At 40.5% G+C, this 12846-nt stretch overlaps 1 protein-coding gene across 9 annotated transcripts in view; it reads left to right on the top strand.

Annotated features, from left to right (window-relative positions):
* Mark3 (microtubule affinity regulating kinase 3) overlaps positions 1 to 12846 on the top strand; it is a 91931-nt gene that overhangs the window by 7664 nt on the left and 71421 nt on the right. For all 9 annotated transcript variants that reach the window (XM_021202721.2, XM_021202722.2, XM_021202724.2 and 6 more), the window contains exon 2: positions 11086 to 11277. In XM_021202721.2, the coding sequence (XP_021058380.1) occupies positions 11086 to 11277 (192 nt within the window). The remainder of the gene's footprint in view (positions 1 to 11085; positions 11278 to 12846) is intronic.

The raw sequence follows: 12846 nt of genomic DNA on the forward strand, positions 1-12846 counted from the left end.
ACCTCTGGAAGAGCAGTAGGTGCTCTTAACCACTGCGCCATCTCTCCAACCCCAAATCGGCAGTTCTTAAGCTGTGAATCACGACCCCTTTGTCAAATGTCTCCAAAAATATATTATGATTTATAACAGTGGCAAAATTATAGTTATGAAGTAGTAATGAATATAATTTTATGGTTGGGGGTCACCACAACATAAGGGACTGTATTAAAGGGTCCCAGCATTAGGAAGGTTGAGAACCACTGCCTTAGCGATATATATCCAGTCTGCTATGAGTTGATTGTACCTGTTACTTTATTTTAAAAAGGATTATTGTGTTAGTAAGCAAGCTATGGAGGGTAATCCCAGCACTTGAGAGGTAAAGGATCCAGGGTGGATGGAGTTGGGTGGAGTGGGGTCAAAGCCGACCTGGCTATATAAGACCCTGTCTCTGTGTTTCTTTGTTCTGTCTGTCTCTCTGTTTCTCTCTCTGTCTCTCTGTCTCTCTCTCTCTCTCTGTCTCTGTCTCTGTCTCTCTGTGTCTGTCTCTGTCTCTGTCTCTGTCTCTGTCTCTCTCTCTCTCTCTCTCTCTCTCTCTCTCTCTGTCTTTAAGAGCACTTGTTGCTTTTCCAGAGGACCTAGGTTTCATTTTTAGAGCCCACATGGTGGCTCACAACCGTCCATCATTCTAGTTCTAGGGTATCTGATGCTCTTTTCTGATTTCCTTAGTCATCAGGCATACATACATACAGGCAAAACACATACACACACACACACACACACACACATATATGTGTATTATATTATTGGGGGCATTCCTTTTCTTGTACTTCTTCCTGGCTCATGAGGTGGACAGTTTTTACCCTGCCAGCTATATCATGGCCTTCTGGAATAGCCATATCTGTGAGCTAAATAAACCTTTTCTCTTGAGTTAATTATCTTAGGTATTTTTTTATATTAACAGAAGCTGACTAAGTAAGAGTCCAGCTATTTAGTCTAGGATTTTTTTTATTTGTTTTGTTTTTAGAGACAGGGTTTTTCTGTGTAGCTCTGGTTGTCCTGGTACTAGCTTTGTAGACTACTAGACTAGCCTCAAACTCAAGATATTGGCCTACTTCTGCCTCTCAAGTACTGAGATTAAAGGTATGCACCACCATACCCAGACAACCTAGGATTCTTTTGTTTGTTTTTTGTTTTTGTTTTTGAGACAGGGTTTCTCTGTGTAGCCCTGACTGTCCTAGAACTCACTCTGTAGACCAGGCTGCCCTTGAACTCAGAAATGGATTAAAGGCGTGCGCTCACTTGGTGGTTGTTTTTTTGAACAGCATTTCTCTGAGAAGCCTTGGCTATTTGCAGACCCTCCAGGCTGGCCTTGAACTCACACTGATAGAGATTGGCCTTACCCTGCCTCCCAAGTGCTGCGATTAAGGCATGTTGAGAGAGAGATTCCCAGCCTAGGATTCTACCTTAGTAGAACCACTTACTTACTCAACTGTGGTTAATCTTGATGCTCAAATTAGGAGGTGTTTTGTCTGTATTTCTTGTTAATAGTTTGGTAGTTGCTTCTGGGTAGAGCCTAAATACCGTGGGGTTTGTGTTAGATTTTACATGAAAATTTGTATTTTTAGCATTTAATATTAAATTTGTATAAGTTAGCCCAAAGATTTTGATCCCAGGATTCTGTATAAGCCATTTTATATACAGTTAGTACTTTATGACTGTACTGTCTACAGGAGTACATTCTAGAATGAGAATCCTGTAAAGGAGCAGACCTAGAACCATTCCTCATTTTGCCTACTGCTGTCAGACTTACCCAGAAGAGTCATATAAACCGGGCAAGCATCCTTTGTTGTGGGAGGCCTTTGAGGCTGTTTGGTGTTCTTTTCACGTTTTGTCCCCAACTCTTCCTTTCCTTTATCCAGCTCCTACCTAGCCTAGGCCTGTTGTGTTACTCTAGCTCTATTGGGAGAATAGACTTAGGAGTTTATTCTTCTCTTAAATCATCTGAAGAAAGAAGATATTCAATGATAAAGTATTTTTTACACATTATGGTAATGTATTCTAGTTTTCTTTCCCCTTCTTATTAATTTGGTTTTCTTGACACAGGGTTTCTTTGTGTAGTCCTTGCTGTCCTGTGACTCTGTCTGTAGACCAGACTGTCCTCAAACTCATAATCTGCCTGCCTCTGCCCGAATGCTGGGATCAAAGGCGTGTGCCACTACTCCCAGCTTTTAGGTCTTTTTATTTTATTTTTTAAATTTTTTTGGTTTTTTCAAGACAGGGTTTCTCTGTGTAGCCCTGGCTGTCCTGGAACTCAGTCTGTAGACCAGGCTGGCCTCAAACTCAGAAATCTGCCTGCCTCTGCCTCCCAAGTGCTGGGATTAAAGGTGTGCGCCACCACCGCCCAGCACTTATAGGAATGGTTCTTTGGACTTGTAATTTCCCTTTTATTTTATTATGTGGCCTTGGGTAAATTATTTGTAAACTTTGTATGACTTTGTGTAAATTACTTCTTGTGCCTCTGTCACCTCATCTATAAAACTGAATTGATGACAGTGGACATAGCTATCCTTGTACTATCTGTGCTCCTCTTCTGTTTGAATCACCTGTCTCTCCTGCTCCCTGTACTGGTAGCCCCAGGCATTTCCATGCTGTTTTTGGGACACTAGCTGTAGCTAGTCTGTCTAGAACCAGAAACCCATACACCAGGGGTTCTCACCTTTCCTAATGCTGTGGCCTTTTAATACAGTTCCTCGAGTTGTGTAACCCTAACCATAAAATTATTTTCAGTGCTACTTCATAACTAATTTTGTTTCTGTTATGAATCATAATGTAAATACCTGTTTTCGGATGGTCTTAGGTGACCCCTGTGAAGGGGTCCAGGCCCACAAGTTGAGAACTGCTGCTGGACACTAATGCTGCTACTTTTAATCTTGGTCAAAAGTTCACTGTATTCATTATGCTTTGTTTCCTGTGTTATACTAAAGCTCCTTGACTGCAGGGTTGCTTTGCTTACTAATTCTAAATTCTAAATATCTAGAAAGAAATCATTTATTTATTATAGATGGCCAAAAAATAAATATTTCTTGAATTACTGAGGTATATTGAGATGAATAAATAGGGTAAGTCTGACAAAATACATAAAAGTCAGGCATCACTGAGAGTTTAAGGTTCACCCCACCTCTGCCACTGTACCTTCTGGATTTCACTCAAATGAGATCACCTTCTTTCTTTCTCCTTTCTTACTTAAAACCTCATACAACTTCCTTGTGTGTGGTGCTGGTGATTAACCCTCGCCTAGACATGGGAAGCATGTATTCTACTAATGGGCCAGACCCTCACATTTCCTTCAGAGCAATTTCTAGTGTGTTTGTTTCAGTTTTAGTTTTAGTTGTTCCTTCTTTTTACTTCTTGTAAAAGAGGGTCTTTTTTTTTTTTTTTTTTTTTTAAGATTTATTTATTCATTATATGTAAGTACACTGTAGTTGCCTTCAGACACCCCAGAAGAGGGCATCAGATCTTGTTACAGATGGTTGTGAGCCACCATGTGGTTGCTGGGATTTGAACTCCGGACCTTCAGAAGAGCAGTCGGGTGCTCTTACCCACTGAGCCATCTCACCAGCCCCCGTAAAAGAGGGTCTTATTGTGTGACTCTGGCCGTCTTGAATGCACTTCATAAACCAGGCTGGCTTTGAACTCAACAGAGATCCACCTGTTTTTGCCTCCTAAATGCAAGGATCAAAGATGTGCACCACTATGCTCAGACTGATTTCTTTTTTGTGGGAGCTAGGTGATGGTGATTTTGAGACAGGGTTTCTCTGTGTAGCCCTGGCTGCCCTGAAACTCATTCTATAGACCAGGTTGTCCTCGAACTCGGAGATCTGCCTACAAGTGCTGGGAGTAAAGACATGTGCCAGCACTGCCAGGCCAGACTGATATTGCTGTGACTGAGGAAGGAAGGGCTGAGTAGATATGGTATGGAGCCAAAGGGGAGCCTCAGGACAGCCACAGTATGCTGTGAAAGGCTTAAGCAGGTCTTCAGTCTGTATAATCCTTATTTATAAAAAAAAGTGTAACATCATCTACCCCTCATTGTTGTAATGAAAGAAAAATGCCTATAAAGCACTTTTCACAGTCCACTCTAGACTGAAGGGCTTCTTTAAATGGTAATCCCACCCAAAGATAACTTAGATAGTTTTTCTCGATAAACTATTTCAGTGTAAAAACTGGGTAATCCAAAATCATTGATTTTGTTATTGTCACCATTATTATTAATTTATTTATTTTTGCCATGCTAAGAATTGAACCCAGGACTTTACATATGCAAGCACATTTTCTCTTTGGTATATCTAACTGTTCAACTATACAAACAGTATCCAACCAGACAAGTCAACTTGGCCATTGGTTTATTTAGCAGTTTGACAACTGATGTATACAAAGTTTTGAGTATTGGTAATATAGACTCTTGAGGGGCTGGAGAGATGGCCCAGCGGTTAAGAGCATTGACTGCTCTTCCAGAGGTCCTTAGTTCAAATCCCAGCAACCACATGGTAGCTCACAACCTTCTGAAATGAGATCTGATGCCCTCTTCTGGGGTGTCTGAAGACAGCAGCTACAGTATACTTGTATATAATAAGTAAATCTTAAAAAAAAAATAAATATAGACTCTTGAGATGACCCTCCTTTCTTGGAGCTGGCCGGGTAGGGCTCACAAGTGAAGCCTTGGGGAGAGAAGTGCAGGTGTGGCGGAGAGGACAGCCTAGTGCAAAGAGGGAGGATGAGACATTGCCAGGTGCGGTGCTGGTGCCTTCCTTTAATCCCAGCACTGGCAAGGCAGAGGCAGGTGGGTCTTTGGATCTCTCAGTTAGAGGCCAGTCTACATAGGGATTCCAGACTAGCCAAGCTTTCATAGTAGATAGAGACTCAATCTCAAAAAACCTGGGTGGGGAAAAAACAAAAAACAAAAAACCTGGGTGGGAGGAGTAAACATTGCTATCAGTCATGCTGTGTCCGGGATTTAAAGCTGTTTTTTCAGTATTAGTGGCATATGAAACACATTTTAGGAGGCAAACTGTGCAAATTAATGGAGCTACAGCCTTGCTCTCTGGCTTTGGCATGTGAGGAGCTGAAGAGGCTGTATTAGAGAGGGCTGAGATACGGGCTGTTTCCAGGATGAGAACAATATGGTAGAAATGGAGGAGTGATGAGTTTGAGAGACTGAAGACGAAGCCCAGATTAACTTAAAAGTGAGGGGAGCTGGAGAGGAAGATTCCATAAATTTCTCTGTACAAGATAGAGATGATGGGTTACAGCAGAGGAAAAGTAGGATTTTAGGGAGTCTCGTTTCCCTACAGCAGATTACTCTACGCTTGAAATGATGGATATTTTGAAGTTTTTTTTGTTGTTGTTAATGTTGGCTTTTGTCTAGTTTGTTTTGTTTGCTTGTGACTCACTGCAGTTCCCAAGCTGGCCTTTTCCCTCCTCAACCTTGCCAGTGCTAGGATTACAGACATGGACTTCTTTTTATTACACTTACTTATTTCTTAGGGAGCTTGTGCATGTGCTGTAATGTGTAAGTGGAGGTCGGAGTACAACCTGCTGAAGTTCCTTCTCTCCTTTCACCATTCAGTCTTGGTGATCCTTCTCAGGTTTGTCAGGCTTGCCTTGACTGGCTGAGCCATCTGGCCCAGTCCTATGTGTTGTAGGAACAGCCTAGTATTAGTAGCATCTCCTCAATTTAACCTCTGAAAATGTCTCCATCGTTGCCAAATGTTCCCCGTGGAAGTAAAATTGCCTTCCCCTTAGTTGTACTCCAGTGCTTTTCTAGTTCCCTTTACTGAAAGTCATTTGCCTAAAAGTTGTATACAAAGCCAATTTAATTTAAATATAACTGATTTTCTAAGAACTAATTATTTACTAAGTTTATAATAGTTGGTTTTGAATGGGACTAAAAAATTTCTCAGGCTGAGCAGTGGTGGCCTAGGCCTTTAATCCCAAGCACTCAGGAGGCAGAGGCAGGAGGATCTGAGTTCTAGGTCAGACTGGTCCACAGAGCTAGTTCCAGGATATCCAGAACCACACAAAGAAACCCTGTCTGAGAAAACAAAAACAAACAACCAACTAAAAAAACCTCTCAAGATTTATGCTTGTCTTGTTGCATCTATCTGTCCATCTCTCTGTTTTTTGAGACAGGCTTACTATATAGCTCCGAAACTTACTGTGTAAACCATTCTGGCCTCAGAGTCTCAGAGATATGGATGCTTCTCCTCTGAGTGCTGGGATTAAAGGCTTGTGCCACCATGCCCACCTATGGGTAGTTGATTTTTTTTTTTTTTTTTTGGTAGAAGGAGTGCTAAACACTTTGAAAGGGTTGTGAGAAAACTAAGGGGATTCTGATTAACATCTCTTCTCTTAACATCTTTTGGTCCTGCCCATCCACTCTCCTGCCTAACTTCTCCACGTTCTTTTCTCTTTACCCCCCATTTCCCAAACCCCTTTTATAATACTGTGATAGAATTCAGGGCCTTGTTCACGCTAGGAAGGCACTCTACCATTGAGTTACATTTTTGACCCCTTCTCTTCCATTTCTGACTTTACCATCTTTCAGTTGATTAGATTTCAAAATCTGATTATTAATTTTTCTTCAAAGTTGTATTTATGGTTAGTACTTATAATAAATTCAATATATTATTAGCTCTTCTGGACTTGAGAATTTTCCTAATTTGTCAGGCATCCTTTTTTTTGTTGTTGTTGTTTTGTTTTGTTTTTGGTTTTTGTTTTTGTTTTTGTTTTTTGAGACAGGGAATCTCTGTTTAGCCCTGGCTGTCCTGGAACTCACTCTGTAGACCAGGCTGGCCTCGAACTCAGAAATCCGCTTTTTTTTTTTTTTTTTAAGACAGGGTTTCTCTGTGCAGTCCTAGCTGTCCTGGAATGCACTCTGTAGACCAGGCTGGCCTCAAACTCAGAAATCTGCCTGCCTCTGCCTCCCAAGTGCTGGGATTAAAGGTGTGCACCACCATGCCCTGCAGATCTTTTTTTTAAATTAAATTATGTAAAATTTTTTTCAGAAAACTTTTGTGCTGGGTATTGTGGTGCATGCCAATAATTCTAGCAGTGAGGCAGCTGAGGTATAGAAGGATTATAAATAGAGACCAGTTGAGGCCATATAGAGAAAGCTGTCTCAAGATAGATAGAAATACAAATATGGTTTGATTTATGCTGAGACAGGCTGGCATGATTAGGAGGTTGTGGCAGCCTTAAAGCTACTATTTATTCTTTGAATTATTTGTTTTGATAATGAACAGCCTAGAGAGATTATTGTCAGAACTCCTGGTGACTGTGAACATGAGGACAAAAACGGAAAAGACACAAAAGGCCAAACAAATACCAGCAGTAAACATTGAATAACTAAATGTACTGCTACTGGTAGTTGATAACTGCTGCTGATTCCAAAAACTATTTGTAAGTGAAATTGTGGAGGGGGGCACGCTTGGATCTCATTACTTACGCAGATATGTGTGGGGGTTTCTAGAGGTCGATGTTAGTTCAAATTCATTGGATCTAGTCAGATGCTGTCAACCTTTTTTTGTTTTTGTTTTAATGTGTTTAACATGTCTATATGTGGGAATGTGTGTGACAGTTTGCTCCATCTACCTTCCCAGGCCCTGGAATTACACTCACGCCATGAGGCCTGACAGCAGGCACCTTCACCCACTGACCATCTCACCAGTCAGTCCTTACTTTGAGAGGCCCAGAAATCCTTGTATTTCTTATTCCCTTAGCACTGGGATTACAACTAGAACCACAGTGCTTGGCTGTTTTGTGTGGGTTCTTGGTTTCAGCTCAGGTTCTCATGATTGCACAGCAACACACTGTCCTTTTGTTCTCTCTTCTTCCTGAGTTCCGGGTCTAAAGGCGTGCACCACACTGTGCCTGGCTTGGAAATAGATTAGATTGAATTAGGGAAAAGACTCAAAACAACAACAACAGCAAAAAACTTACCTGACAAGCATCCTTAATGCTAAGTCGAAAATTCTCTGGTATCTGAAACCTTTTGAGTATATAATTTTGGGTTAAAGATGTACAAATTAAATTCTCCTTATTTCTTAAAAGAAATTATTCTGGGACACAAAGTTGGTTTCTATCACTGACATGGTGGCTCACAAACATTAATAACTTAGAGGATGATCCTTACGAGGGAAGGGAGTATCTCTTCTGTCTTCCATGGGCATGAGGCACACAGATGCTGTACATACATGTGGGAAAAACATAAGAAAATAACTAAATCCAAAAAAGTATTAAAATGAAGACAGAAAATACAAGATGATCCTTGTATGTGGTGGTACATGCCTGTATTTCCAATACTAAAAGAGTTTTGAAACAAAGATCTGAGAGTCTGTGGCCAACCTGGACGCAGTAATGAATACAGAGAGGTAGGAATAAATGAAAGGAGTGGGGGAAAGAGTAGATTCTAAAGTTTTTCCATTAACTGTAATATTTGCTGGAATAGCTGCTGGGAGATGGAAGCGGGAGGGTCAGGAATTCTTCAGTTACATAGTAAGTTTGAAGCCAACTTGCTACTGAGACCTTTATCCATAAAAGGGGCGAGGGTGGGGGTGAGAAACAAGGTTATTTAATACACTGCAAAGAGAACAGTGGGCAGCATGGTAGTATTGGGATTATTAGCCAGTTATGGTCTGTGAGTCTGTGATTCTTTTTTTCTTTTTTTTTTAAGATTTATTTATTTATTTTATGTATATGAGTACACTGTAGCTGTACAGATGGTTGTGAGCCTTCCTGTGGTTGTTGGGAACTGAATCGTTAGGACTTCTGCTCACTCCAATCAACTCCTCTCGCTCAGGCACACTGTAGCTGTCTTCAGACGCACCAGAAAAGGGTGTCAGATCTCACTATGGGTGGTTGTGAGCCACCATGTGGTTGCTGGGATTTGAACTCAGGACCTTTGGAAGAGCAGTCAGTGCTTTTACCCACTGAGCCATCTCGCCAGCCCGATTCTGTGATTCTTATTACATCAAGCAAGGTCCATTCTTTTGTTTTTGAGACAGGGTAAGTTATCCTGGAATTATGTAGATCAGGCTGCCTGTAACTCAGAGATCTGCCTGCATCTGCCTCCCAAGTGTTGGCATTAAAAGCATGTATCACAGGAGGGTCTATTCTAATTCTAGTTTGCTAATAGTTTTTCTTTTACGTCATAAGTTGGTAAGTTTTATGCAGTCCTTTTCTGTAGTAGACGAAATAATATCTTAACCACCCCACCCCAGTCAGGGTTTCTCTGTGTAGCCCTGGCTCTCCTAGAACTCACTCTGTAGACCATTGTGGCCTTGAACTCAGGGATCCACCAGCCTCTGCCTCCCAAGAGTTGAGATTAAAGTTGTGTGCTACTACACCAAGCTCTCTAGATGTTTTTAAAAGTAAAAATTGACTTTGTATCTCTAAAGTACAAAATTTGGAAGAATAGCCACTTAGTGTCACAGTTTGGCCCTGTAGGTTATTTTTAACATTTGGAAAACCTTTCCTATGATTTAAGGATATAACTTACTGTTTTCAAGACTAGACAAGATGTATAGTGTGTGTATTGTGTTATAAGGAAGAGACGAGAGGGTCTGATGGCCTCATCTTGCCTCAGGACTCCCTTGGACCTCCTCAGGCACTGCATACATGTGGTAGGTATACAGACGTACATTCAGGCAAAATAATCATATACATAATATTCTAAAAGAATTTGTAGCTTGTAAATCTGGTAGCTTATTTGGGAGATACTGAAGTAGGACTCTCAACTTCAGGTTGGGACCATAGTTGTTAAGTTAAAATAAAACCTAAAAAAAAAAAAATGCACATGTATCTCTAAAGAAAGTAACTTATAACATTTAGCTCTTTTAATTGTTTTAGATTTCTTTATATACTTAAAAAGTTTTGCCTGTGCTGGGCATGATGGCGCATGCCTTTAATCTCAGCACTCAGGAGGCAGAGGCAGGCAGATTTCTGAGTNAAAAAAAAAAAAAAAAAAAGTTTTGCCTGCATTCATGTTTGTACACCATGTGTGTGATTAATTTCTGTAGAGGCCAGAAGAGGGCATCAGACTCCATGGAACTGGAGTTATAGATGGTTTTGAGGCAATATGTGAGTGGTGGGACTCAAACCCAAGTCCTCTGCAAGAGGGCACTAACCATTGAGTGACTCCTCCAGCCCTACATGCAGCTCTTCTAACAACACGAAAACAAAAACAAAAACAAAAGAAAATCCCAACAACAATCAACAAAACCCCCAAAGGCTTTGAACTAAAATGAAACTAGTTTGTAAAATGAAAAAAAAAATGGATTGAATGTAACAAGAAATGGATTTCTTACTGACTATTGGCCCCATTGTCATCACTGAATGGTGATATTAACATTTTGTTCCTTCACAGGCTGTGGTGAGTATCAGACATATAGATGCTGTTACAGAGAATAATAATAATAATTCTGTTTTATATGATAGTCACCTATTCAAAATACAGATGTTTAGCTGCTGACAGTAGGGTTACATTATAGTAATTCTTGCAAATGTCTAATTATTACCCTTAACCTACCAAACTTACAGCTTAGTTAAGTTGGCCTACTTTAACTTCACCTATAATTTTGTAAAAATCACCTAAAACAAACATATTTCATAAGTTGTATATCTTGGGTATTCACCCCCCCCCAAAAAAAAAAAAAGAAAAAAAGAAAAAAAGGCTGGCTGCACTGTGCACTGTATGTAGGCCATGATGGCCTATTGTTTTTAGGCTGTTAATTACATTGTCTATTGATGGCTCATGAAAAAGTTGTAATGCAAAATTTGAAGTACAGTTTTTCTACTAAATGTACTCTATGAATGTTTTTGTACCATGATAAATTGGAATTAGCTCTCAGAACACCGGATTGAGCTATAAAACTTGATATGTTTCTTGTGTCAGTCTCTTGTTTTCCTCTTAAATTTATATCACGTGCTTCTGTCCTTTAGGATTCAATGAAAGCCTTGTTGTTTTGTTTCTAACCACTAGATGCTCCTAAAATTTGGCAGTACTGCATGTCCTCTCACTTCCTTGTTTTTGTGTACATTACGTTTCAGCACATTTCACATGGAGACGGGAGGCAAGAAGTCACCTCCCGCACCGGGCGCTCTGGAGCTCGGTGTAGAAACTCAGTAGCTTCCTGTGCAGATGAACAGCCTCACATTGGAAACTACAGACTATTGAAAACAATCGGCAAGGGGAACTTTGCAAAAGTGAAATTGGCGAGACACATCCTCACAGGCAGAGAGGTAAATTCCTGTGCTTGCTTTTGCTGTGATTTGTTCTGCTAATCTCTTAAGGACCAGGATACATTATTAACAACTGGGAAGTTAATTCTGCTTTTCTTTTGCTGTAAGTACACCAAGTGAATGATTTAACTTGAAAAATTAGTAATGCTGTTATATGCATAATAAATACTAGTCAGATGACTATGATTGTGTGATTGAAAGATGTTTTTGATGTTCTGGTTGGGTGTGGCGCTGCATACCTTTTGTCCCAACACTTGGAAGGCAGAGGCAATAGGATCTCTTGAGTTTGAGACAGGTCTGGTCTACAGAGTAAGTTCCAGGACAGTTGGGGCTACACAGAGAAATCTTTTCTCAAAAACAAAACAAAACAAATTAATAAACCTTCTAAATACAACCAGTTCAAGAATCCAGTGGCTGTCTATACTTCTTAGAGGGAGTTATTCATTTGACCATAACTTAAAATGCATCCAAATGGCAAACAAAACAAAACCCATGAGAGTGTTTGCATTCACACAGAAAGTGGTCATGCTGATCAGGGCACGTGGCAGACTTCTAGCACCCCACTGGCTTAGAGAATATGAGCCGGAGAAGCAGTTAACAAGAGCCACTTCTTTTTTCCTTTGCTTTGGCTCTGGCTGGCTTGGAACTTGTTATGTAGGCCAGGGTGGCCTCAACTCAGACATCTACCCACCTACCTCTGCCTCCCAAGTGCTGAGATTAAAGTTGTGTCCCACCACACCCAGCATGAGCCCTTTTTGATAGACCTCTTCCATGTGCCCTTTAGTTCTAGATTTTGTTTTTGCTGGAACTTGAAAAAAGTTGGGAAGCCCCATTTACCCTAACTAGAATCTTTGATTTTTTTGTGACAGGGTTTCTCTGTGTAGCCCTGGCTGTCCTGGAACTCACTCTGTAGACCAGGCTGGCCTCAAACTCAGAAATTCACCCGCCTCTGCCTCCCGAGTGCTGGGATTAAAGGCGTGTGCCACCACGCCTGGCAAGTTCTTTTTTCTTGAAACAGAGTTTCTCTGTGTAGCCAGGCTGTCTGGAACTCACTCTATAGACCAGTCTGGACTCCAACTCAGAGATCAGCTTGGCTCTGCCTCTGCCTCCCGAATGCTGGAACTAAAGACGTGTGCCACCCAGGCCCATCAAGATGATAAGTTTTTGACATAACAGATTAGTACCTATCAGTCCCAGATGTTTGCTCCAGTTTCCTGAGGTTAGAGGTTACCAAGACAGACAGACCAACCATATTTGCTGGAGTCTGGTCTACTGTGCTTACTTTTAGTGTAGTCTTTCTTCAGAAAGTGACCATAGTGACTTAATAAGGTTTTCTTCAGTTTTCAAAAACTTTAGTCAAAATTATTTTTTGCTTTCTTCTATCTGTTGTTATGTATGACCAGAATCATATATGTAAACATTATACAAGTTGTTATGTAGAAAGCAAAAATTTTGTTTTTTAAAAAATTTCTCTATTCCAAGAGAATTTCTACAGTTTTTATATAGACATTAACTTTTGGCTTAACAGAAAGGAGACTTATGGGCATAATAGTGATTTCTATTAGTTGG

The sequence above is a fragment of the Mus pahari genome, chromosome 7, assembly GCF_900095145.1.
Source record: "Mus pahari chromosome 7, PAHARI_EIJ_v1.1, whole genome shotgun sequence".
Lineage (NCBI taxonomy): Eukaryota > Metazoa > Chordata > Mammalia > Rodentia > Muridae > Mus > Mus pahari.